The sequence below is a fragment of the Aspergillus japonicus genome, assembly GCF_003184785.1.
Source record: "Aspergillus japonicus CBS 114.51 unplaced genomic scaffold BO86scaffold_5, whole genome shotgun sequence".
Lineage (NCBI taxonomy): Eukaryota > Fungi > Ascomycota > Eurotiomycetes > Eurotiales > Aspergillaceae > Aspergillus > Aspergillus japonicus.
In genome coordinates, this window is record NW_020291642.1 from 670,136 (window position 1) to 694,784 (window position 24,649).

General features: G+C 52.9%; 8 protein-coding genes across 8 annotated transcripts in view; 4 read left to right on the forward strand and 4 right to left on the reverse strand.

The window, feature by feature from the left end:
• Positions 1 to 2,030: 2,030 nt before the first annotated feature.
• vosA lies at positions 2,031 to 4,663 on the reverse strand. The gene is made up of 10 exons (XM_025666453.1): positions 4,178 to 4,663; positions 4,010 to 4,077; positions 3,868 to 3,937; positions 3,658 to 3,803; positions 3,514 to 3,598; positions 3,352 to 3,398; positions 3,182 to 3,290; positions 2,782 to 3,112; positions 2,547 to 2,669; positions 2,031 to 2,469 (listed from the first exon to the last, which is right to left on the reverse strand). Exons 1-10 carry the CDS (start codon positions 4,225 to 4,227, stop codon positions 2,191 to 2,193), a joined length of 1,308 nt encoding a protein of 435 aa, XP_025531610.1. The 5' UTR covers positions 4,228 to 4,663; the 3' UTR covers positions 2,031 to 2,190.
• Positions 4,664 to 9,756: 5,093 nt separating this feature from the next.
• Positions 9,757 to 10,617, forward strand: BO86DRAFT_164670 (uncharacterized protein). The gene has a single exon (XM_025666452.1). The coding sequence runs from the start codon at positions 9,956 to 9,958 to the stop codon at positions 10,472 to 10,474; it is 519 nt and encodes a 172-aa protein (XP_025531611.1). The 5' UTR covers positions 9,757 to 9,955; the 3' UTR covers positions 10,475 to 10,617.
• A 2,867-nt stretch (positions 10,618 to 13,484) lies between these two features.
• Positions 13,485 to 16,995, reverse strand: BO86DRAFT_304309 (putative histone acetyltransferase; the record flags this gene model as incomplete). The annotated part of the gene is made up of 4 exons (XM_025667612.1): positions 13,485 to 16,114; positions 16,172 to 16,219; positions 16,297 to 16,376; positions 16,490 to 16,995. 4 exons carry the CDS (start codon positions 16,993 to 16,995, stop codon positions 13,485 to 13,487), a joined length of 3,264 nt encoding a protein of 1,087 aa, XP_025531612.1.
• A 627-nt stretch (positions 16,996 to 17,622) lies between these two features.
• BO86DRAFT_386020 (NADH dehydrogenase [ubiquinone] 1 alpha subcomplex subunit 1) lies at positions 17,623 to 18,485 on the forward strand. The gene is made up of 4 exons (XM_025671242.1): positions 17,623 to 17,755; positions 17,824 to 17,920; positions 18,099 to 18,193; positions 18,260 to 18,485. The coding sequence occupies exons 1-4, from the start codon at positions 17,708 to 17,710 to the stop codon at positions 18,278 to 18,280; spliced, it is 261 nt and encodes an 86-aa protein (XP_025531613.1). The 5' UTR covers positions 17,623 to 17,707; the 3' UTR covers positions 18,281 to 18,485.
• Positions 18,414 to 19,661, reverse strand: BO86DRAFT_453537 (arylamine N-acetyltransferase family protein). The gene is made up of 3 exons (XM_025676995.1): positions 19,192 to 19,661; positions 19,067 to 19,112; positions 18,414 to 18,975 (listed from the first exon to the last, which is right to left on the reverse strand). The coding sequence occupies exons 1-3, from the start codon at positions 19,596 to 19,598 to the stop codon at positions 18,469 to 18,471; spliced, it is 960 nt and encodes a 319-aa protein (XP_025531614.1). The 5' UTR covers positions 19,599 to 19,661; the 3' UTR covers positions 18,414 to 18,468.
• A 590-nt stretch (positions 19,662 to 20,251) lies between these two features.
• BO86DRAFT_415971 (RraA family protein) lies at positions 20,252 to 21,294 on the forward strand (the record flags this gene model as incomplete). The annotated part of the gene is made up of 4 exons (XM_025674943.1): positions 20,252 to 20,314; positions 20,394 to 20,496; positions 20,571 to 20,986; positions 21,118 to 21,294. 4 exons carry the CDS (start codon positions 20,252 to 20,254, stop codon positions 21,292 to 21,294), a joined length of 759 nt encoding a protein of 252 aa, XP_025531615.1.
• On the reverse strand, positions 21,158 to 23,171 carry BO86DRAFT_453539 (3-ketoacyl-coA thiolase peroxisomal A precursor). Its single transcript, XM_025676996.1, has 3 exons — positions 22,971 to 23,171; positions 22,455 to 22,905; positions 21,158 to 22,393 (listed from the first exon to the last, which is right to left on the reverse strand). Exons 1-3 carry the CDS (start codon positions 22,978 to 22,980, stop codon positions 21,595 to 21,597), a joined length of 1,260 nt encoding a protein of 419 aa, XP_025531616.1. The 5' UTR covers positions 22,981 to 23,171; the 3' UTR covers positions 21,158 to 21,594.
• A 622-nt stretch (positions 23,172 to 23,793) lies between these two features.
• The window catches only part of BO86DRAFT_386025 (uncharacterized protein), a 1,257-nt gene continuing 401 nt past the window's right edge, over positions 23,794 to 24,649 (forward strand). Inside the window, exons 1-3 of the mRNA XM_025671243.1 lie at positions 23,794 to 24,028; positions 24,089 to 24,419; positions 24,565 to 24,626. Of these exons, the coding sequence (XP_025531617.1) occupies positions 23,888 to 24,028; positions 24,089 to 24,419; positions 24,565 to 24,626 (534 nt within the window). The 5' untranslated portion in view covers positions 23,794 to 23,887. The remainder of the gene's footprint in view (positions 24,029 to 24,088; positions 24,420 to 24,564; positions 24,627 to 24,649) is intronic.

The following is a 24,649-nucleotide window of genomic DNA, read 5'->3' on the forward strand; positions in this document are numbered from 1 at the left end:
AGCCATTACAAGAGTCTGGTTGCTTATCTGTAGGCAGAACATTATTGACAGCTGCTTCTTCGATGTCTTTTGCCGGCGAGATCGAATCATTATCGGATCTCGGTTGGTTATCTGTAGGCAACACAATACTGGCAGCTGCTTCTTCAAGATCTTTTGCCGGCGAGATCGTGTCATTACTAGAATCCGGTTGCTTGTCCGTAGGCAGAGCATTGCTGACAACTGCTTCTTTGATATCTTTTGCTGCTGGGATCGAGCTAAAATCAGAGTCTGGTTGTTTACCGGTAGGCAGAGCATTGCTGATAACTGCTTCTTCAATATCTTTTGCCGGCAAGATTGAGCTACCACCAGAGTCCAGTTTGTTATCCGTAGGCAACACGTTATTGTTCGCTACTTCCTCAAGATCAAGAAGAGTGGCCGTGGTGTTCGGAAGGTCATTCTCCGCAACCTCGATGTAGCTCGAAGCACACAGGCCAGCATCGGATGATGTATCGGAGAGCACCGGTTCGACTGGTTTCTCGACCCTGGGTGTGGATCTAGAGCTTCGACTCGAATGAGTGGAGCAATAGCTTGTGGAGAGCTTGCCTCTCGACCTCTGCATCTTTTCCGCAAAGGGACTTCTCGCCAGGCTTTTGTGTCTGTGAGCAAGACCGGCAGAGGCAACACTGTGCGAGGTGTCAACGCGTCCCACTGCCTTGTCATTCAGATCTTCACTCTCCGTGTCTGATGCGGAGCTCGGGAGACACGCATCGGCAGCGCTTCGCTTTCCTAAGTTCTGGCTGCTGTTCCGGTCCTCAGATCGAGCGAGGTTTAGACATATGGGCGGCGATTCGAGTGGGGGAGTGATACGAGATGCATGTCGGCGGCGTGCTTCTTGAAGGCTCGTGGTCTTCAGACGTGTAACTCGGAGTCTTTCTAACCGAGGGCTGTCTGAACCAGAACAAGATCTGGACCCCCCAACCTGATCGTTGCTAGGTGACCCAACGTCCTTGAGAGAGCCGACGTCGCTGAGCTCATGCCCCGCGTTGAAAACAGACGATTTTCCCGAGTCAAGCTTAGTTTCCTCTCCATTATCTTCATGCTCAGTCACCGATGATGAGAAAGCAAAAAGGGGACTGGGAGGACGATATTCATATTTCGACTGATCGCTCTGACCGAAATGATGGGAATGGACGCGGGTTACAGAAGTGCTGATGAGGGAGATGCCCGAGTGCTTTGTGTTCAGAAGTTGAAACTGCGTGTTGGGAAGACACTGGACCTGTGGGCTCATATATCCGGTTTCTTGAATCAGCGGCAGACCCTTCAAGGCCCTGAGCATGCTCAAAGAGTGAGATGGGTGAAATTGCTTACCTCCAGCGAGATTCTTACGGCCACTGGATCCTCGAGATTGCCCGACCATGTATTTCGTATTTCCAGGTTAGAAATTTCAGGCGGACATGGATGTGATCCGACTCGTGCCTTTTCCAGATGTCCCGCCATGCTGTCCGAACCGGAAGCCGTGGTGAGCAGCAGGGCGTTGTCGAGGTCAAAGTCACAAAGAGTATGGGACGAAGGAGGAAGACGATCTTCGGTGAAAATTAGAAAGAGGGAACGAAAAGGGAAGGGAAAGGGGAGGAAAGAACACAAATGGTCGAGGCGATGCCCGGTGATCGAGGGTGAATGCAGTGAGTTCAAGTTAAGGAAGTGAAGTTGACTTGGATAAATTGCAATCCGGCCAGAAACGGCAACACCAACAGATTACCTCCTAACCAACTCCTAAATACGTCGAAACCGAAGGGATCTGATTTCTGACAGTACCAAACTGCCTAACTTCCATTTCATGAGCAAGGAGCGAGCAGCAAAGCAAAAAGACCTGCTGCCCACCGCAGGCCATAATACTGCTCCAGGTCAAAATAAAAAAAATAATAATATATACAACGAAGTCAGTAATACCCTCCCTCCCTCGTAACCGTCATCCTGGAAACAAGAGAAGCAAGAAGCAAGAGACTTAGCAATAAAATCCCCGGTGACCCATTTTAATTCCCCAGGCGCCATGTATCCCCAAGTGCCGCCGATTTCAGTCCCATGAAGTAACACCGACCGAACTGTCTATCCAAGTAACCCATAGCAAACAATGAACAGCAAGAAACCAAAAGCAAAAGAGAAGAAAGAAACCGTCAATATCAGAACACATACATCTGGACGTTAATTCGCTTATCGGGGGGTGCCATTCGCCGAACCAGGATGGTCGAAAGGGGCCTGGCCAGGCGCCGAACCGTATCGCTCCGCCTCATTCGTACCCATAGGCTGAGATGGTAGGATCGGTGTCGCCGCTTGAGACGATTGATCAAAGTAACCTCGGGCCGTCGCGCCGTTCGTCCCCTGGGGAAAGTTGCGGTTTCGTTGCAGAGGAGGGAGAATCGTTGAGCTGGTCTGATATTGCTGGGATCGAGGATAACCTTGAGACATCATCGCCCCTGTTGCATCCGCTGTCTATCCAAAAAGGGTTTGTTCTTAGTCTATCGTCTATCATTGTGAATAGATGAACGATGGGAATAAGAATTCCGTACCGGAGTGCCAGGCTGATTTACCATCCCAAGAGACTGCATCGTCGCTTGTTGACTCGATCGACTGTGAACACTTGGATCCTGCATCTGAGGTACCTGAGCCGAAGCCGGAATTCCGTAACTCATCTGTTCCGGAGTCAGCTTTAGCAAGAATTAGCTACGGTCTTCCAAAGAACACTCGGGTAGCGTTGTTGAGAGCGACTAAGTGACCGCCAAGAAAAGAGACAGGCCGACATACCGTATAGTCAGGAACTCCCGTGTGCCCCGTCGGATAACCCTGCATCATAGAAGCCGGATAGCCACCCGCTTGATTGTATATTGCAGTCTGAGGGTAAGCATCCATCTGGCGAAGTCGGCCATCTGCATCATAGACACCTCTGGTGCCCATGTCAATCGACGACATCCGTGCTCGCTTGGTTGGATGCGCCGCTCCGTAGTACGACGCATAGTCTCTGCCTGCTGCTTGAGGGTACCCGCTGAATGCGTTACTCGACATCTGAATTGACGAGCGATCTGGCGATCGTGGAAGCGGCTGAGGATAGTCCTCCGGTCGTGGGGGTGGCCGTTTTCTGTGTCCCAAGTCAGCCATGCCGCTAGCGCCATCCCAGTACATACTGTGAACTCCGTGGTTTACCTACATCAGCGTCCGCGGTTCTTTTCTAATCCTCAATTTTACTCCTTGGTCTGCAAACGATCGAGACAGAAAGGTCGACTCTCCCATTCCAGGGAAGCTCTTTGGAGGGTAAACTGCATCCAATAAGCATTGAATCTCGGGCTGTGCAACGGTCCAATAATGAAGCATACTCACCAGTGAAGCGGTCCGTGATGATGGATTTTAGGTATGTTACATCGTCCCTGTAGACGAATGTCAGCACAAGCTCTCAGCGTCCATCCTCTCCTTTCTCGTTCTCCATATGGAGGCCCACAAAGGCCCCCGGAACTCCCACCCCGGCCACTTGGAGAGTCTTACTTGCGCATTTCGAAGAGAGTGAATTTGAGTCGAAAGTCGCCCTCGATCTTCACGGACAAGTCTCCCCAAACAAAGAACCCTCCATCTAGAAAAAGCGCGTCAGTACGCGGCGCATGTCTGCCAACACTCCCGGGCCTCCCTTACCGCTGTTGTCCACGTCCTTCAACCGGTGAAGCGAGGAGACCAGTGTACCAGTTAGTGCGGTGGATGGTGCCACGGGAACAGGATTGTCTTCGGAAGCATCGTAGAGGCTGCAGCACATAAAATAATAGGGACTCTGGAGATAGTGTCTACTCGCGCCTATTAGCAAGGTGAAAGCCGATGGCACGAGGGCTCGAGGTTGCGGTCACATACTGCGCGAGATAAGTCCCCTCCTCTCTCACACGAATCTGCACGATTGGAGGCGGATCAACTGGCTTGCGTTCTGTCCAGGCAAGGCGATCCTCAAGTCAACGGCTGCTCGTCCATGGGACCAAGTTTCCTGGCTGCGACGTACCTTTCTCCTTCCCACCAGCCACGCGCGCCCGGGTGGGCTGCTGGCGAACGATCAAGTCGAAGTCCGCGCTGGAGGTGAGCATCGTCAGCGAGAAGCCCTGGATCACAGAGTAAGAGTTGAGCAGCCAGCTTTGAGACGACCAAGAGCTGGGGGAGCGACAGCACAAACCTCTGAGAATCGCGGGCCAGGGAAGCGTCCGAAAACGTCGACGCACTCATCAAGGCGAGATATTGGGGAGATAGCACAGATAGCACCGAATTGAAGGGAGCCAAGGGATCCGAGTCGGAGATCCGTCAGGAAACGAGCAGTGAACCACGTCTGAATAACAGCAGGATACTCAGGGGAATAGCTTGATATGATGGATGAAGAGAGACAGAAGGTGAACCGGTGGTTTTACAAGGAAGAAAAAACGGACAGGCCGGGGGGCTTCCACTCTGGAACCTGGCTGCGGAACAAGGTGTGGTTCGGAAAAGCACCAGAATGAAATGAATGATACCTACCCTCGTCACTTTTGCAGGTGATGGATGGGTGGTGGGTGGGGGGTGGGTAAGAGAGTGGTCTGAGGGGAATTGAAGTTGGTTAAAGGATGGGACAGCACAGTGTATGACCGATAGAATGGGAAGGTGGGATAGTGAGAATTGTAGTTAGTAAGTTAGTAAGGGTAAGGGCAGGTGAGTTTAGGCCCGTTGCAGCTGAACAAGAGCTGTTCTTGACCTCTTGGACCCAAGTACCGGAGTGGAGACAGGGTGGGAATTGCTGGGTAGTTCAGCTGCCAGTTGCGGGATTGGTAACAGCTTTCGGGGAGGGGGAGGGTCGTTCTTTAGGTAGTGATAGTTAGTGGTAGCGTAGTAAACTTTAGAGCTTCGATGATTTGGGGTTGGTGGTTGTGGTGATGAATGGATTGATAGGTAGTAAAGAATGGTAGGGACCGTTTGAAAACAGACGGTTTCGGTGGTAGCGGTAGCAGTAATAGTAGTGTGCGTAGTGTACGTAGTGGTCAGTTCTTCTTTTTTTTTTTTTTTTGGCGAGTGAGTGAGTGGTTGAGGGAGCGGGCTCGACCTTTGGTTAAGGTGGAAAGGTGGGAGAGTGGATGACTTTGACTTGGGTCTTTGGTGGTGTTGGTGGTTACGAAAACGGCGCCGAGGGAAGGAAAAAGATGGATGGTGTCGTCAGAATGCAAGCGGCAAGAGCCAGCCGAGCACGGTTCCAGACAAACCTTAACTGCCCAAGAAGAAAAAGAAGCAGCAGAAGAATGCACCAAAGCTGCAGCAGAACCTGTAGTGGTACTGTACCTTAACCAGCAGTAGCAGCAGCAGCAGCAGCAGCTAAGTCAGCCCTGGCGATCTTCGTGTCTCTCTTTCTCTTACACTCTCGGCTTTTGTGAACAATCACTGACTGATAGACGGACGAATGGCTGAGTGGTTGGATGGATGGCTGGATTGTTTGCACTGTTGGTCTGACCGATCGATCTTCAACTTCTTCTTCTTGTTTCCGGTTGATGATGTCGATATTCAATTGTTCTGGAGTTGACTTCCGGACCTTTTTTCGATGGGGTTTCTTCTTTCTCCCTTCTCCTGCCTTTTGATTTCTTGCCTTCTCTTTTCTTTTTCCTTTTGCCTTTTTCCTTTTTTCTCTTTCTAATCCGATTTTCAAATCCGGACCGACAGAGTAATTTCTTCACCAATGACGAAATATCGATTATCGATTTCCTTCTTAAAGTCTGCTCCCCAATCTTCTCTGTGTCTCTGTCACGAAATTCTGCCCGAAATCAAATCGGAGCTTTGCGACCGAGCAATATCTGGTTCACCCAATCCACACCAGGTCTAGATGGTTTCCCAAATCAAATAAGAATAAGGGAATATGTTGGTGTGAATAATAGAAAATCCGATCAACCCGATCCAGAAACCACCACAGACAGCCGACACACAGACAAACCCACGCTCGGTCAAAGACGAACACAACGCTAATCACTGGGGCCCCCCCGCACGTCTTTCTGAAATTTTTTTGGCCAAAGTCAAAAATAGATCGAGATGAAGCAATAGGAAGCGAGAAGAGCGACCTTGACAAGAGGAAGGAGTAAGTGTGGCGGGATTGAAACACCGCCTAGTGATCAGACTGTAGCTGAACGATGGGTCAGCCCGAGTCGCCTCCGACTGTCTTCTGACGCACAAACAAACTGCTTCCCTCCTAGAAAAAAAAATCAAATAATAAAAAAAAAAGATGAGGGTAAGCGTGTCAGGAAATTAGATGGGTAAGAAAAAGGTGAGCCTAGGGTAGAGATTTACTGGGACGACCAAAGAAAAAAAATAAGAGGGAAGAGGGAAACGTTCGGCGCCAGCTGAGCCAGACAATTGGCCCAGTGGAGCAGTTCCAGACAAATGAGCAACAACCGGCCACTCTTCGGTCGTCGAATAATGGGATCGTTCCCAGTCGTTAGATGGACGACCACGGTTAGGAAAGCGGGCTAAGGTGCGTATCAGTCTTGACGATCCGACAGGAACCGCAGCGACATAGGGATGATGCGCACATTGGCAGGTTCCGACGCAAGTGTGCTGCAGGAGGGGCGCAGCCCCAAAGTCAGATCAAACAGACGCCAAAAGTCAACCCTCGTCTAGGCCAGACGGACTGACGACGGACTGATCGAGCTAAGCTTGAAATCCACCGCGTCTGCGGCACACGACCATTCGCTTCCCCGAGCTCGAACCCCAGCCCACAGGCGCAACGGTTTGGCCCTCGTGCACGCGGAGATGGAGCCGGTTATGCAGGTGATGGAGGACCCGTATCTAGGCGCCACACGCAGGGTCTCCGACTTCTGGAATTGGCGCCAACGAACTGTTCAATGCTGGTCGGTGCGCGCGTTTAAGCATTCCAGTCCGCGGACCAGTCCCCCCGTAACTGTATGTATTGATTGGATCTTTATCGCCGTAATCGATAGCGGAGAAAGGAGGTCATCTGTAGATAGCAAAGAACCACACGCATGCACGCACACACACAGCCACGCCTACACCCACACGGGAGAGCGCACTTGGGGCTCGGCTTGTACTGGCTCGATTGCGCTGCACCCTCACAAACGATCCTAATCGGACAAATAATCAGCGAGGCCAGAGTACATCACACAAAGGAATTCGTATCAACAATCATCCATCTCCGTCACAAGGACACGAACCTTGAGTTAAGGGCTCCTTCTTATGTCATCCACCGGGATCCGTGTTCTTGACAAAGAAGGATCCAAGGGCGAGAGGACGGGGCAGCGCGAGGGGTCCAGGGCCCTGCAGGCCCACTCGGAGCTATCCTGGCGCGAACACACTCTTTGTTTTGCTGCGCGAAACGGCCTTTGGCGAAATTGACTGCCTTCGTTCGTTCTGCTGACTTCGTTCCTGCGACGCGCGCGCACTCAGGGTGCGAGCGGTTCTTGACTCGGTCGCAACCAACTGGTGCTTTGGATCTGGTGGGCGACGACAACCCGAGTCGGTGTCACGAGGTACGATCCCCTGCCGTTCGGTCTTCCCCTTCGCCAAAGCCTGCAGCCAATTCCCAATCGAAATCCACACCCCTCGGGGATATTCTTCGCAACTTCTCGAGCCCTCGTACTTTTTGTACCACCGCGCGATCTACCTTTTTCGGAGACGGGTGTATCAATCGCCTGCGACGTTGCTTCTACCTCAGTACGGTAGTAGTTTTCCCTCAAGAAAATGCGGCCTTGGGTTTGAGGAGAGGGAACAACCACTTTGTCCAGGATCAAACGGAATGGATAAGGCGGAGGAGGAGGAGGAGGAGTCTTGGACGACAGAGGCCAGTGATCGCAGCCACCATAAGGAGAGGAAACAAAAAAAAAAGGATAGCAGTGGGTGTGGGCCTCTTTTCAACGTGCAGCCGTGGGGAACAACAGATCAGGCTGGAAAGTCAGCTTGCTTAGCTCGCTGCACTCTAGGATTCTAGCTCGATGGATGCATCACATTGCCTGGATTTGACACGCAGCTCGCAGACGGTGCGTCTCCCCACAGGCTCCTTCGCCCCCCCTCCCCCCCTCCTCCCCATCGAGAAGACTATTCCATCTGGTGGGAAAGATTATTAAGTCATCGGATATCGGAACACCTTCTGCACTGGCCAAAGAGTTGCTGAAGCAATGTCGACAAAGTAAGCATGTTCATCCCAAGTACTGTACCGAGGACGGTACCTTCATTCTGACCCAGATGAAATTCAGCAGCCCTGAAGAGCTAACCTTACTTAAATAGTTGTTGACCGTCTGGTTGGACTACGCTTCCTCTCGCCGTGCATAATCTGAGGGTTGTTTGGTTCACGCTGTGTAAGAGCGCGGCTGACAATTACGCTTCTTCTCCTCCCTCGGTCCATACAGCGTATCTTTTTCTGGTTTGCCTCCCTCCCTTTTGTTCGTCTGGGTCTGTTCGGTTTATTGTTTTTCTTTTTTCCTTGGCCTCTTCTGTTCTTCCCCTGTCCGTGAGCCACTCATCTCAGATGCACTGCATTCCGAGACGCATACGGATCCTGGAACATAATAAATGGCAGTGGCAGCTGCATCTAGCCGCATCAACTGCGGAGCTACTGGCTCCCAGAAGTCCGCGACCGGATGTCCTGCAAGCTTTGAAGGGACGGCTTCCTGGGCAACAAAACCGTTAATTTTCAGAGGAACAGGATGGATCCATCTTATCCAGCCGTGGGAAGAAAGGTCTGTCGTCATCGTGCCGAAGGATTGGCGCAGCATGGCGCACAAACTCGGAAACCTCATCGCAAGATTGACCGCGTAGAATGGATTAGCGAAAAAGCAAGCGACCGAAGATTGGCATGGCTTATGCAAGGGTGAAAGAGGCCAATGCCCAGGCCTTTACGATCTGGGTCGGATGCCCGGAGGCGACGGGCCATTCGATCACTGTGCCTGCAAACCCCGAAAAAAAAAAGCAAATTCTGGAGGAAAGGAGGGGGGAGAGGAGTGGGTGTGCGAACGAGAGGCGACAAAAAAAAACACACAAGACGGACTCAGATAAGGGTTGGGGTCAAAGACTGATACGGTTTGGATTCGGAAAGCGTCATGCAAGCAAGAACAAGTGAATTATCGGAGGGAAGAGAGAGAGAGGGAGGAAAAACAAGACCAGATTCGTGTAACGAGTTAGAAATGGGCCAGCATCACTCCAATCCAGGACTGGACCGTCTGGTCGGGGTTTGAAGAAGGGCTTGTGATCGACGCCATACGGGGAGGGAACCTGTCAGCAAGTCTCCGACTGCGATGCTCCTCCAACAATTATATTCTCCTACGGAGGACTTCAGAAGAAGCTCCGTTTGGTCAATGAAGCCACGTTGTGACGGAGCCAGTAGTGGACGGGGTTAATCGGCTCTAGAGGGGAATAAGGGGATCCGAGTGACCTCGATCGAGATCTATCCCCCTGTTCTTATTGTCGTTGGATATTATTGAGTTCGTATTGCTGGTCAATTGAATTGAGACCAGACCAGGCCAGCCGTACGCCAGGCGAAAGATCACAATACCGGCAGAAAAAATGCCACACGCACACAGAGGGAGAAACACCACAAACATCCACAGTGGGTTAACTTATGGGGCTGTTATGGGGATTCAACTTCCCTCCGCTGCAATTGGCTCCCGATCCACTTACACAGCGATCTGGTTAAACTTTGCCAGACGAAGATGGTCAAGTCCTTGAGTCAGGGGAGAGAAGATCAAGAAAAGGACTGAGAGCAGCATTAGAGGTAGGGGAGAGGTGTGTGGCTCTTTTCTTGATTTTCCTTTCGCAAGACAAGTTTTGAAGTTGGACGTGCTTGTCTTGGTCGTCCACACTGCTGAATACTCTGCCAGACTGCCTGCCACAGGGAAGTTCTTCCTTCCCACCGCCCTCTTCCCTCTTTCGTCGATGTACATCTGCTTCAAGGTGGGGCTGGAGGGGATTGGCAAGGGAGGGATGGGAAAATAAATGCACGATGAAGTGTTCGGTTGCCTTTTGGGGGCCAGAACAAGTTAAGGAACTCTCGCACGGGGACGCGAAACCGTTCCCGGGTATTGTTGACAGGCGGACCGTCAACCATCCCCAGTGTGAACCAGACTTTGCCCAAGCGCTTAATCTACGCTACCGTTATGCTTATTCTGGCCCTGCGATCACCGCCCTGATCTCTCCTTCCTCTGAACCATGGATGTTCAACACTTTGGTTTCGTGGTTTTTTGTGCCCCCCTGGCACGATGGGAACTCGCGGTCGGTCCCGCTGAGGTTTTTGGTTGAGGAAGATCAATTGACTAGCTTGATCCGACTTTCCTTCATGACAATTGCGTTGTTGAACAACAAGAACAACAAGAACATCATCATCACGACAAACAAACACTTGCGATTGCAGGATTTCCTCAGATCCTCACGAATTACGATAACCCAGACCTATCAGATGGCCCAGGTCGGTCAAAGTCCAACTCCTACCCCTATAGGGAAGTGGACAAGGGAAAAGATCTGACCTGACTGACAGATCATCTCGGGAAACCGAGATATCACGCCAGCTAAGACGCCTCTCACAGCAGCGATCCAATTATTTATCATCGAGACGTTGGGGGTCCGAGACTTCTGTCCAAAGTACGGAGGGACGACTCTGCTTCTTTCTCCCCTTTCTGCCCTTTTTCCTTTTTTCCCCTCTCGATCTCTTTATTCCGTAGCGATCGTCCTATTCCCCTTTGGTTGAGTTCACATGGCTCTTCACCCTCTTTCGGGAAGGATTCTTCCTTCACATCCTCACTAGGCGAGGAATGTCCGGCTGCAGAATCACTCAATTCACCGCCACAATCAAATATCCCAACGATCATTATTGTCTCCACGTCCGCCACACTTCCAGACGATCTCTCAATTAGCTCCTGCACTTGTGAACAGGTAGGGCGGGGTTTGAGGCCTCCTACTTTATCTGGGCAATGCAGTAGCCCCGAGCTCCATGGCTCCAAGCGTCGACATCATCGCGCAGCTCCCCCTCTTATATGTAGCAGACACTAGTTATCGACGTACGGCCAGAGATCACGTGTCGTCAGTAGGTGGGAACCTAACATTCGTTATTATTGCAGGTCTCACGGACGCTTGACGAAAGTACTGTACGCCGCATTGCCACCTCAGCAGCGGGAGCCCCATCCCGGCCTTGTTCGGGCGCATGAAGTGCATTGACGAGACTGTTGATTTTTTTTTCCCTACTCAAAATCCGGGCCCTGCACCTCGGCTGCTTCGACCTGGCTTTTTCTGCACCGTACTTGAATAGTCAAATCTTGGTGGTCTCACTCCAAAAGTGCGCCGTACCAACTCATCAGACGAATTAAGTCGTACAACCAGCTTGAGCAACCGTAGTTGAGCACCAAACTCCCATCAAAACGTCGAATCATGCTTGGGTGTTCACCCAGAGTTGGTAGTGTAGATAAGATCGCGAGGGGAATGTTGGGAGGGGAAACCGATCGGAAAAGAGTCCCTTCGCTTAATCAGATAGTTTTTGCGGCGACACCTACTGTGTACTCCGTACACTCCGGTAAGTAGATCACCACCATCACCTCCATCCATCGATCATCCAAGCATCAAGACTAGCTAGAGCCGGCCAGTTGAACCATGGCAAATGACTCAAGTTCCCAGCTATTTCTCGGCCCAACTCAAACTTACTGACGGCATATATACAGTACTGTACGTACCCAATGCAAGTACAGTACAGTACAGCACAACATCGTGCACCATTGTCCAGACCTTTTCATACGCACAGTACTTTGTAGGGTAGGTACATGTAACTTACATACACTACTACCTCCAACTATCACCAAACCCACCCCCCCCCTCCAAATCAGAACCCACCATGCATGCACCATCCCAATTCCTGGATTTGGTGTCCCCCGTCCCCTTCGGGGCATGCGCGGCCGAACTCTATTCTACTTCCAGTACTTTTCCGCACCCTCAGTCGAATCATGCATTCGCATTCGTGGACGAAGAAAAAAGTATGTCAGTCAGGCAACCATTCCGCCGGCCTTGGATCTTATCACCTTTAATAGGTATAGTAGTTTCTGTTAACGCTTAGGGAGGGATTAGGGCACTAGCACTGTACGTACCTAGGTATGCCCAGCAAATCATCATCCCACCATCTAGCTGACTTACGGGATTGAGTTACCACCTGATCTCTAACTTACTCTGTAAGAATGTGTCGTGAATCCGCTGGAGCTGGCTTTTGTACTATCTACCTAGGTAGTCCGGTCTTTTCCCGCCCGAAAATCCTCCACTCCGCCTAACGAGTAGGGATTGAGAGGGAATCTAACGATTTAATCGAGCATACAGAAACTTTCCACCCTCTTTTACGCGTAATCCGCGCCCCTTCTCCCTTTCCCCCATGCCTGCGCGGTCCTTTTACACGGATATTCAGGTTGAGCGTACTGTCCTTCCAGACGATGAATCCGGGTGAGAGCTGATGTGACTCCCTCCTCATATCTAGGAGGCCTATCCGACTAAGAATATAACATAATGCCAGCTGTCGGTGTAGTACTGTATACTATCAAAGACGATAAAGGCAGGAAGAGCTGGGAGTGTAAGTGTATGGAAGTCGGCGTTAGCCGGCATAGACTTGCAGTACGGCAAGCACTCAGAGCATTGATTAGGAGTTGGAAGTACCGGCATATTTGGGAGCGGCAAGGTTCCAGTACTGTGGCAGAGCATGCATGAGATGGAGGCACCCAAGGGATGCTCACATGCATACATACATACATACATACATACATTGGTATGGGCAGGGCCACGCAACAACTGCAGAATACAGCGGAGTTCTTTCGGAATCGAACCCCTTCAGGAGAATACACGGGGATCAGAGCCCTGAGGATTCAGGAACCATGGAGTTGTACCGGGGTTGGCTCACAGATGAGCAAGCAGCGTTGCCTTCGCTGGTTTAAGCGCAGAAAAGAGACAATCCTAGCTATTCGCAAGAGTCACATTGTCTAAAGATCTCGTGGAACTACATTACATGATAAGTAGAAAGTGACTCAGATGAGAAAATAAGAAATTCCAGCCTGGAACAAATCCGTTGACCAAAGATCGAGCAATGTATCTGTGGGAGAAGAAGAGAAGAAAAATGAAAAAGGCCAATCGCTCAGGTGACGGACGACGAACCAATGATAGCAACAGATGCCCAGGCTCAAAGGGAAGATTCAATCGCTAGAAGGCTAAGAGAGACACTTCATCGTAAGAAGACTCTCTTTCTGTGCACTGACAAGTGAAAATCCAAAACAAAAACTCCGGGTTTTCCAGCCCACGCCGTGCTTGCAAAGTACAAGAAAAGCAGGAAGCCGACAATCCTGGTCATGAAAACATACTCCCCCATGAAGTCGGCGACGAAAAGACATATCCACTCCCAAAAGAGTAATGCACAACGCCTCGAGTCTCTCCCTTGTCCAGGAAACTGCTCTGAAGTTGACCAGTGAGAGTATGCAGTCCACCCGTCAACGTTCATCAAACCAGCAAAGGATTTATTACTCCATCACGACATCACCATCTGCATCAACTCCGTTGGCTACTGCTTGCTCTGGCACGCCGTTCTCATGAACTTTGACACTCTCATCGTCGGCAGGAATGACCATTTCAAGCTGCTCAACCAACGATTTCCGATTCACCGATTTGGTGACTTTGGTTTTCTTTTCGGTGCTTTTACCATTGACCGTCGCAAGGGCTTCGAGTTTGGGGTTTTCGACGCTTTCGTTGTCCGCATTATTCTGAGATTCCCCGCTGCCGTTCAATGTAGGCGTTGCATCGTCACCATCAGTGCGGTCCATTTGGTTCTCAGTCTCCAACGGCATCGCGGTCGGTGACATCTCTTCCAAGTGGCCGGCTGTCATGTTCTCGATGTCCTTGCCTCGTTCATTCTCAGTGCCGTTTGGCTCCACGCTGCCTGGATCAGCAGCGGGGGACTCCATGAGCTTAGCACTCCGGCCGCGGCGGACGCTCATCTGATTCGCACTGGGAGTCATGGATGCCAGCACTGATGATCTGCGAGGAGTGTTGCGACCGCTAGTACGAACGGTAGTCGGGGTCGACGCCGTCTTGAGGTTCGTCCGACTTCCCCACGGTCGGCCAGGGCGCTTTTTGTAGGATGGAGCCTGAACCGGTGGCCAAATCTCGAATCTCCACGCGGGTATGTCATTAGTGGGATTGGTCTCAGACGCGGTATTGGAGTCTGCGGATGTGGTGGGTGGCGGGCGGAAGCCATTGTTGTGGATCAGTGCATCTGTAGAAGGAGGTCCCGCCGGCTCGTGCGGAATCTGCTTTGGTTCTGGGTCAATAATCCCATTCATGACTGGAGGAACTGTGCTGTCTTCCTTCGACAGGTCGATATCAGTGGATAGTGGCTGCTCTTCCTCGTCACCTGATTCTTTGACATCCTCGCTTTCTTCGTCTAACCCTTCGCGGGGCGCCACTGCATGCATTGGGGCTCGATCGAATTGTGACTGATTGCTTCGGCCCATGATGTACGGTGTCCACACGAGCGCGTCTGGATTGAGCTGAACATATCCCTTGCTCTCCCAGCTTTGAATGCACTCCTCGAAGTATTTGTAGTCAAGGCGCAAAGCGTAAGTCTTGGTCACAGGATCCCTCACAAGAGCACGTAATGCTTCCAGACCTGACACAATGTCATCGGCTGTCATGCCTGTTCGTTCCGAGATCTCCGCGATGCTGAGAGGGGTCTTTTGGCTTCGTAGTAGGTAGGATAAGATGAGCCGCCAGTAGTTCCTGTAGGAGACCAACCCCATATCCGACAGAGGCTTCTCCGGCGACCCTGTCTTTCCTTCAATGCGTGTGAGCAGGTAAGAAAAGTCAATAAGTAGGTTTCCATAACCTTTCCGCTGATGAATAGGTAACGTCAGAATGCACGAGACATTATTCGCCGAGCTTGGGCGCTTCTCCTTGCTGAAGTACCCAACGAAATGGCATCCCAGGTCGTCGTACTCGGTCATGACATAGAAGAGGAAAGGCTCAACATCATAGTAAAGAGTTTTCGAACCCAGGAACAGCTTTGCAAGCAAGCAGAGGTTCTGGCAGTAGACCGGATTCTTCCGTCCATCTACCTCGAATATTGATATTGACCCTTCCCGGTAGATTTCGTCGCCAGGAGGGTGCTTCGCCGGGCATTTGAGTTTATGCCGCCACGCGACGTAGTCGGAGTTCATATACTTCAGGCAGAATTCGCAAATGTAAAGGACTCGGTTGCGGCTATACTCTTCCGGGTAGGGAGCGGCGTACCAGGTCTCAATCTCATAGCCCCCGAAATTAATGTACTTGATCCTAGACGGAGGACCTGAGACCTTCTGTGACGCATGCTGTACGGTTTCACCGCTGGTTTCGGTTTGCATGACTCTTCGTTGCCATTCCTCCTCGGCCTTGTGACGGGCTATTTCAAATTTGTCCCGATCCAGGTTGGTCGGCAACGTCTTTGAAGTATCCGCGTCAACTTCGGAAAGAATACCTCCGTAAGGTTTAGACTTCGACTCATCCATCTCGCGGTCGTTGAAAGAGTAAAACGGGGTGTAGTAGGAGGCAGGCGTTATAGGAGCAAAATGAGCTTGAGGCTCGGGAATAGGTGGGGGTGGCTTGGGAGTCCGGTGGTTGCGCGTTTGAGATCTGCTGCGAGGATTAAAGATTTTGGACAACCTAGACTCATCTAAGCGAAATGCTAGGACAAGGCGCCCATATTGCTTCAGCACGACGCGGCAACTTTCCTGTCCACTCTTACGTGTACGTCGAGAGCGCGTTCGAACTGGAGACATGCCATCAACAACTTCGCCCATGTCGCGGGATATTGCCCGATCGGAGCGCATTGAAGTCTGCCTTTGCCTTTTACGTAGGACAGGCGCATGCTCATCAACCTCCACTGACGCCGAAAGGGCTTTCCTCTTTCGTAGCGATCGAGAGCTGTTTAGGAGTTCATCGTTGACTGTTACTGTGTTGAAGATCGAATGAAAGTCAGAGCCATCTTCGCCAGTATGAGCTGGCAGCAGTTCTTTGCGCATGTTCTTAGCTCGACCCTTACGTTGCACCGGTGCGCTCTCCCTGGGGCTGGACCTCAGCTTCTCCCGGACGCAGGTGGGACATCGCCATGAACTGGGTCCTACCATGATTTAGCACACCATGAACAAGTGGTTTGATCAGGAATGAGATTGGGTACCTTCCGCGTCGTCTAACGCACTCTGTTCCCGGGCGCATTGCCGGTGAGCTGTCGGGTTGCCGAGTCAGTAAGGATCGTCCAACAGCCGGGACTGGAGAATTTATGGGGCCGCGAAACCAACATACAATGATCGCCACAGACCCCGCAAGTCAAATAATCCTCATACTCTTCACTAGGATCGTTGTCTTCGTCCTGGCCACAGAATCTAGACACAAAGCATTTCCCATTAGTTAACGGTGTTCCAGGCGATGCCCCTGATGTGGCTCAGAGCCCGGCAGGTCAGGGGCACGGGCAGCCAACTTGAGGTTCTAGACTCACATGCAGTTGCCGCGGACCGTGTTCTCCGCCTCCGCATCCTCATGGTCATTGCTCTCTCCTTCCCATTCATCGTCCGATTCCTGACTGCTTGACGACGAACCCGATGCGTCTTCTTGTTCTTGCTCGCTGTCGCTGCGATGCTCAGAAGCAGGGTCTTCCTCTGCCTCTGCATCTGCTGGGCCCGAAACCACATCTTCGTCATCCTCGGCCGGCGCTTGCTTGGGAAATTTCACGGCGCCAACCGGCTCAGCATCAAGCGGAGTGCCGTTCACGTCCATCTCAGGATCGGTTTCGCCTTCAGCATCCAGTTCTTCGTCAGGGCCAGCGGCCGGAGTGTCCTCAACGGGCTCGCCCGAAAGGGCGCGGTGCACAGCGTCCTGTAACTGTTGGTCCATCTGATAGAGATCTGTGTCCTCCTCCCCTTCAGCATCCTGCTCACTGTCCACCAAATCCGTGGGGGTGTTCTTGTCCAGGTCGTCATCGACCGGCGGCACTATTGCCGGCATGTTGTGTTACAGCGGTTACGACGGTCGCCAGAACCAACGGGTCTTTAATTGTCTCGGAAACTTCAAATCGAAAATAGAGGGAATCCGTAGCAGGCAGTAGGCAGCCCAGCAGTTGAAACTATACAGGCTCCCCGCGAATGTAGACAATCATCTGGCGCCGCAGAAAATGGGCATGGGAAATCATAGAACAAGTTGCCCGGGGCGCCAGCGAATGCGACTTCGAGATCGGCGAGTAAAGGAGTTGCGCTGAGAACCCAAAGTTAACAAGTTGAGCGCAGGCGCAATCAAAACAGCTGTCAGTGGAAGGGAAAGATGGGAGAGGAGCGGGATGGAACAATGGCGGATGGAACGCGTCGAGCATCAGATACGGGGGAACATACCTCTCCCACGAGCACAGCCAATGTACCTTGAGTCTAACAGCAAGGACCGTAGGAAAGAATCTCAGCAGCTGAAGAAGGCCGTCTACAGGCGACTTCCCGGAATCTACGCACTCGCCCCTTCTGCTTCTCCTGTGCCTGTGAGGTTGAGTGCCGCTGCTGACTCATCCACGGCCGGGTCACCGCCCCGCCTAAACCGCTTTGGGTCATCCGCCAGACTCTCCAGTTCGAACCTCCGGCGGGCTTTCAACTTCGCCAGTCAATTCCTCCACGACCTCAATTCCCCCGCGTTTACCCGTTGCGTCTATCGCTTCACTACACTAGCACTGCACATCATGGGTGTCCCCTTCGAGGCCTTGCTTCCTTTTGGAATCATCATCGGTGTAGGTTCTGCCAATGGTTGTCCCACAATTCGTCCTCGCGCTCGATTTGACTGATCATGACGTTACAGTCCCTCACTGCTGGTGCTGGTGGTATCTGGGCTGTGAAGTATTATGCCAACGGCTGGAAGCAGCCGCGTTGGAACCTTGACCTGTGGGATAGAGTGAGTTATCCCCCTTTCTTGCGATTGAATGACCTTGCGCGCTAACAGCAGAGCAGCAAAGTATGTGATCCATCCTTAACGATCCCGCCCTATCCATGATCCACCATTTTCGGAAATTTCACGCATGCGCGATCTACGTCTTGGAGAGGAGCTACAGAGCTAACGAATTGACTTCGCCGCAGTGATGGAGAGAGACCAAAGAATGACAGGAATATTCCGTGGTCAATCGGCCAACCCCACAGCTCCCACGGGCTTCGAACTCAACAACCCCTGGAAGGTACTGTGTCGATTCCTTTCGAATACAATGTGCGCTTCCTGTGCAGACGACTGACCTGTGCTACAGCTCGAGAAACGGATCTACTAAGGCGACCCCCGCGCCATGTCTGCAATTTCCTATTTGTGCCTTATTTGTTCGTCCTGCATTAGCTTTGAGAGAAATATCCACGCCTCGGGTTAGAAAGAATAACCTCTTTCTTTGTTATCTGTACAATTATTGCCGAGCCAGCGACTTCCTCGCTGCCACGGTAGAGTTCCCAAAAATGTCTAAACATTCTATTTGATCTGAGAAACCAAGCCGCGAATGCCTTCGATTTCATGCTCTTGGAGGTGCATGTCGAACCATTTGGCCAAAGCCTTGACGCGGTCGTCCTCGCTTTCCAAGGTTTCGACCACCTCCGAATGCCCGGCGACCCTTACCTTCACTGTGTTTCCGGCCAGGACACAGAGCCCTTTAATTCCTTGTCCGCTGTCATCACGCAGCATCCGCGTGCAAACCAGCGTCTGGGTGAACCAGCTCGTTCGCCGCTGACTGGTGGCAAAGTTCATGACCTCGAAATCCTGCGGGAAGAACTCCACCTCGGAGAACGAGTACATGGGCATCCAGGTGCTGTCCCGCGTATACCGGACCTGGTAGATCCAGACCTTCTGCGTCTGGTCCACGAACTCGGGCAAAGTATCGTAGATGAGCCGCATTTCCGAGGGAGCCACGTTCACCCGTGCACTTTCATGCTGCAGCGGCAAGGGGCAGGTAGGCCCGTTGTTGCCGAACCCGACGTCCACCTGTCCGACACGGAGAGTTAGCAACGTCATGTAGACCTAGAGCCATGTCGGGATATCATCCGATTTGTGCTCGGGATCTCAACAGCCATACCGCGTATTTCTCGCTGTCAATGGTCACAATCAAGACCATGTGTCCCCTGCGGTGTAACATTGCGCATGAGTTCTCGGCGTTGGGGTTCGCAACAGCATGCAACGGGAAACGGCCGCGCCACTTACATGCCTACAAAGAACCAGTTGCGGCTGTCGGTCGACGCATCGGAGGCTGCCGTGTTCACTCGCCCTCCGGTGGGATAGACCGTGTACCCCAGCGATCGGAGGACATGGTAGAACAGCATGGTGTTCTCCATGCAGTAGCCGTCGAGCCCACGGGACACCAGTTTCTCGTAGACGCATGCCGGACGGATGGAGATGGAGTGGTGCGCGGAGTAGTGAAGCCCCGAATTACCCCATGGAATCGAGGTCAGGTGGGCTCGCTGCAGCTCGGTCAAAGTGGCCAGAGGACATTCTTGGATAGAGTCGCGGACATGTTCCAGTCGACTGCGACCAGGAGTGGCATTAGGGAGCCCAATGCGCTCCAGGTAGCGCTCTAGCTTATCGGGAGTATACGTTGACGGTGCAGCCATAGTTCGTCTGGGTTTGAGTTGAGGTCAATTAGATTCGGAGGTCGAGTCAAAGCTTGTGAATGCCGGGAGTGTCCGGCAGTTCATCTGGATGGATGGATATTGTGGAGAATTACCCGTTTGGGTGCAACTCGGTCACGTTTCGCCTGCTTCTATAGTATACCAGTATACCAGTAAATCATCGACCGTCTGTTTCTACATGTGCATCTACATCTGCTGCACAAGCAAAAGTCATACCTCCAACAAGACACATGTGAATAAATCAATTCACTCTCACTAAGAAGCTCCCTTTGATCCGACTCTCCAATGACTTCTGCCATTCTACAGCTGCCAATGATGTCAATTCTCCGACCCTCGGTTATTCCACATGCTCGACGACAATCAGCAGCGTGAAGCATAAAGGCATGCTATCCACCATCGGACTTGATACAGAGCTCGACAGTCCTCTTCGCCATCTCTGCAATCCTTCGAGTCTCGATCCCACGCTTCAACCCCTACCGATTAACCCAGAGGCTCTCCACATGAACCTCCCCTGACTCTTCCATTCCCCCGGATTCACCCCGCATCGACTTATCTCACTCCACCACCACCACCACCATCATCATCTCTCTCAGTCTCTCCCAATCCTCAAACAAAGACACCAACCCACCACCAACATGTCAACAGCCACCACCCTCGAAGAAAAATTGCGCATCCTCCACAACTACTCCGCCTGCGACGTACGTAACACCCACGCACAAGATATCCATCAATCCTCCTAAAACCCCCGCACTCACACTACCCCCGGCAAACAACTAGATCTCCGACGCTCTCCTCAAACTCCAACCCCAAACCCCCGGAACCGCAGCCCGCGCCGGCCACCTCGCCGACCTAAGTACGTATCTCCCGTCCCTCACACACAGTCACCACAACCACCAAACCCCCCAAGCAACAAAAGAAGCATGAAAGCAAAGCAACCTAACCCCCGAAACCCAGCCCCCTACCCCACCCCCCCAAACCACCAGCATAACCCCAAGATCATCGCCCCAGCCTCCACCATCAAATTCATCTCCAAACACGCCGAGCGTCCCGCCGCGAGCACCGACATCCCAGAACACACCTTCCCGCCCAACACGCACTGGGTCGACACCGTCGACCGGGACACGATCGTCGTCGTCGACCAGCCCCCGACCCAACACTGCGCGGTCGTGGGGGGCATCATGGCGCTGCGCATGAAGCACCTGGGCGTGACGGGGGCGGTGGTGAACGGGCGCGTGCGCGACCGGGCCGAGTTCGCGGAGTGTGGGCTCCCCGTGTGGGCGCGGGGCACGTCGACGGTGGGGAGTGGTGCGGAGGCGACGGCGGTCGCCCGCAATGTCGCGGTTGATGTGGGTGGGGTGGTTGTTCGGCCGGTATGTTTTGTTTCCCCCCTGTCCGGATAAGGTCGGAAAAAGAAGAGGAGGGGAGGGGGGTGGTGGTGGGTTAAGTGGCTTGGGTTGCGTTTGGTTAACGAACTGCTGATGTGGGGGGGTGTTGAATCTAGGGCGATATCATTGTCTGTGATCCGGTGGAGGGTGTGGTGGCCATTCCGCGCGATCTGCTCGATGCCGTTCTGGAGACGATGCCGAAGTTGGTGGCGATGGATGATCGGGTGAAGGAGGCTGTGGGCCAGGGGGTCAGTGTGTTTGAGGCCTTTAAGCGGTTTCGTGGGAAGATTTAGATCTCGTCTCTGTTGGGGATGGGCACGGGAGTCCATGTGGTTGAGCTTGGAGGTTCTGGGTTAATCACTGCTCCAATTATCTATACGGAGCGGACAGAAGTAAAGACCTGACCAGTTCCAGAGGATACGGATGGAAGCGATTTCATCCCTTAATGGTATTAGACCGAATCCTAAGCCCGAACATCCAAAACAACGGTGGAGAGCAAAAGGTGAAGAGAAGCCCGCTCTTTATATATGAAGACACAAGGAGAGAAGATTCACATGAAGCCAGCTCATTCTAAATTTTTCCCCCTGGATAACTTACTCCGCCACCCACACGGCGGCCATACCCATGCCCGTACCAACACACATGCTGGTGACACCGATCTTCTTGTTGGTCCGCTTCAGCTCCGTCAGAAGCGTGCTGACCTGCCGAGATCCAGTGCAGCCGAGCGGGTGCCCGAACGCGATCGCGCCACCCTTGGGGTTGATCTTCTCCTGCGGCAGGCCCAGCTCGTTGACGCACCAGACGCACTGCGAAGCGAAGGCCTCGTTGATCTCGTAGATGTCGACATCGTCCTTGGTGATGCCCGCCTTCTCGAGCGCCACGGGGATCGCCTTCCACGGGCCGATGCCCATGAGCAGGGGCTTCACGCCCACGACGCTGCCGGTGACGTACTTGCCGATGATCTTCTGGCCGAGACGCTCGGCGGTGGACCGCTTCATCAGCAGCACGGCGGCGGCGCCGTCGGAGATCTGCGAGGCGTTGCCGGCGTGGATGGAGCCGTCCTTGGCGAAGGCGGGCCGGATCTTGCCCAGCGACTCGGCGGTGATGCCGTCGCGGATCCCGTCGTCGGCCTTGACGGTGATGGTCTTCTCCTCGTTGGTCTTGGGGTCGGTCCACTTCACCTGCAGCGGGACGATCTCCTCGTTGAAGAGCCCGGCCTGCTGCGCCTTGACCGCCTTCTGGTAGGAGGCAGCAGCAAAGGCGTCCTGCGCCGCACGCGTGATCTTCCGGTCCTTGGCCATCTGCTCCGACAGGACACCCATGGGGACCTTGCAGTTGGCGGACTCCGGGTGGCTCTCCAGCAGCTCGGAGAATTCGGTCACGGCGCCGGGGCTAGTTTCGGGATCGGGGTCAGTTCGCTCTCAGGTATTATGAGGAGGGGTGGGCCACTTACCCATATTGCGAGGACATGCTCTCAACACCGGCACCAATACCAACCTCGATCATACCGGATCGAATAGCGTTGGCAATGTCAACGATGGCCTGAAGCCCACTGGAGCACTGACGGTTCAAGCTCTTCACAGCCGCGGTCTCGGGGAATCCAGCGACGAGCGCAGCCGCACGGAACTCAGTGGCACCGCCACCAGGGGGCAGAACCGATCCCACAGCGATGTCTTCAACGACGCTGGGGTCGATGTTGCTCCGGTCGATCACCGCTCTGAACACACCTGCCAGCAGGTCGGCGGCGGCGGTATCCTTGAAGCCGCCCTTTCCACCCTTGGTGAGGGCCGTCCGCAGAGCACATGTCACAACAATATCATCGGAGTGCTTTTCCGTGAGGGCTGCGGCGCCTTTCTTGCCTCCGGGACCGAAGTGAGAAGCCACCTGGCTGAGACGTTGCTGGGCTAGTATCCTGCTGTTAGCTTGGAGGTTGCGGGGTGGATTGCGTTGGAGGGGTGTTAAAACATACGAGAGGACATAATGACGTCAATGAATGTAGTCAGAAGGAGATAGATAAGTATGTCCTGACAGCAAGAGGAGGGGGGAATGATATTTTGACAGAAGCAGGATCGAGAAGAAGATGCAGCAGACCTCCTTTTGGCTCTTATAAGATGGAAGTCCGGGGAAGAGATAGCGTGGAGAAAGTCATTCAGGTAACTGGAACCCCGGCCTACCAACGCTTTAGTTACTGGTTGGCTGTTGAATAATAATAGGTAATCCTGTGAAAGTACCGAGGCTCGGCCGCATTATTGTTAGTCCGTGGGGATGGGTCACGGGATCGCCGAAAAGCATGGAGATTCATGTGAAAGACGGATGTTGGGGATCCATCCTTGACTGGCCGATGACCAGGCTGACTATCTGCATCGTCGTCATGAGATCAGCAACAGTATCCCAGATCTATTTGCATGTGACGGAGTCAGTCATTGCCATGGATAGTCGATCATAGTACTGTCTCGGCTGCTGATAAATTCAAGACAAAAGCTCTCTACCTATGCTTCTAATAACATGTCCGTCCTGTCTCTGATATGACAGACATCATTACCGCATTTAACGAAAGTCATGCTAGCTAAAAGCCATTTGTAGCTTAGTCTATACTTCAAAATTAGACCATCCATATACCAGGCTCTCTCTCCCTCAAGCACAAACAGTACTATAAGCATAAATCCCCAAGGCGGTGAGCCACCGAAAGCGGCGAGCAAGTATGCGCGTACCGCGATCCATCATTTTCTGCCAGCCAAAAACCCCGATAACCTATCCAGCGCCAGCCCAAGAAAATAAGCCTCCGCTTTGCGCCTCAACTCACCCGCCGAAGAAACCCAGCAAGAACTAATCCTCCAATCCTTCAACCCTCCCACCCCAACAAGCACACACCACCTAGCAATCCCAATGCGCCTCCCCCGACACCTCCCGACCTCACTCCTACGACCAGCCATCCCAACAGCTCGTCCCCTCCCCCCGCAATGCCACCTCCTCACCCATAACCCGATTATCCGGCCGGCGCTGGCCAGCCTCTCCCCGCCGCCCCAAGTACGTCTCTCATCGCACCCATTCTTCAAGACCAAAGACTCAAAACTAACACCGCAAAAGCAACCCCCAACAATCCGCGCCTTCAGCACCACCTCCCCCAAACCCACCGCCTCCCCCTTCCGCCTAACCAGCACTCCAAACCCTAAGAACCCTCCTCCGACCGCGACCGACGCATCCCCCGCCGCACCCGAACCCAACCACGATGACCCCAACGCAAACGCCTACGCCAGCCCCTACAAGCCCAAGCGCCAATGGCCCCCGGACATGTCGAAGCTCTCGCCGAAGCACCAGTTCCGGCTCGAGCGCAAGTACCGGCGGCGCGCGGCGCTGAAGTACGCCCGGCCCAAGTGGACCAAGTTCACGAAGTTGGTGCAGTGGTTCAGTATTGGGTGTAAGTTTCGTTTTTCCCCTGGGATTCTTGGTTGTGTGGGAGGGAGGACACGGGGGATGGGGGGACGGGAGAATGGGGTTGGGACGGTTGAGCACTGCTGTGGCGAATGGTTTTGCTAACCTGGGTTTCGTTTTATGTGTGACAGTTGTTCTCGTTTATGCCATGTTGTTTATGGAGTGGGATGAGAAGGGGAGTCCGTTTGATGAGGTAAGGCTTATTTGCAACCCCCC

What these genes read in the sequence shown, in the direction of transcription:
- vosA (XM_025666453.1), bottom strand. Translation starts at nt 4,227, where the DNA reads ATGAGTGCGTCGACGTTTTCGGACGCTTCCCTGGCCCGCGATTCTCAG. An exon ending in GGCTGGTGGGAAGGAGAAAG is followed by an intron (nt 3,938 to 4,009) that starts GTACGTCGCAGC and finishes TTGCCTGGACAG; the next exon opens with AACGCAAGCCAGTTGATCCG. An exon ending in GAAGGACGTGGACAACAGCG is followed by an intron (nt 3,599 to 3,657) that starts GTAAGGGAGGCC and finishes CGCTTTTTCTAG; the next exon opens with ATGGAGGGTTCTTTGTTTGG.
- BO86DRAFT_164670 (XM_025666452.1), top strand. Translation starts at nt 9,956, where the DNA reads ATGAAGTGTTCGGTTGCCTTTTGGGGGCCAGAACAAGTTAAGGAACTC.
- BO86DRAFT_386020 (XM_025671242.1), top strand. Translation starts at nt 17,708, where the DNA reads ATGGGTGTCCCCTTCGAGGCCTTGCTTCCTTTTGGAATCATCATCGGT. An exon ending in CTTTTGGAATCATCATCGGT is followed by an intron (nt 17,756 to 17,823) that starts GTAGGTTCTGCC and finishes ATGACGTTACAG; the next exon opens with TCCCTCACTGCTGGTGCTGG. An exon ending in TGACCTGTGGGATAGAGTGA is followed by an intron (nt 17,921 to 18,098) that starts GTTATCCCCCTT and finishes ACTTCGCCGCAG; the next exon opens with TGATGGAGAGAGACCAAAGA.
- BO86DRAFT_453537 (XM_025676995.1), bottom strand. Translation starts at nt 19,598, where the DNA reads ATGGCTGCACCGTCAACGTATACTCCCGATAAGCTAGAGCGCTACCTG. An exon ending in AACTGGTTCTTTGTAGGCAT is followed by an intron (nt 19,113 to 19,191) that starts GTAAGTGGCGCG and finishes GTTACACCGCAG; the next exon opens with GGGACACATGGTCTTGATTG. An exon ending in TTGACAGCGAGAAATACGCG is followed by an intron (nt 18,976 to 19,066) that starts GTATGGCTGTTG and finishes CGTGTCGGACAG; the next exon opens with GTGGACGTCGGGTTCGGCAA.
- BO86DRAFT_453539 (XM_025676996.1), bottom strand. An exon ending in AGCATGTCCTCGCAATATGG is followed by an intron (nt 22,394 to 22,454) that starts GTAAGTGGCCCA and finishes TCCCGAAACTAG; the next exon opens with CCCCGGCGCCGTGACCGAAT.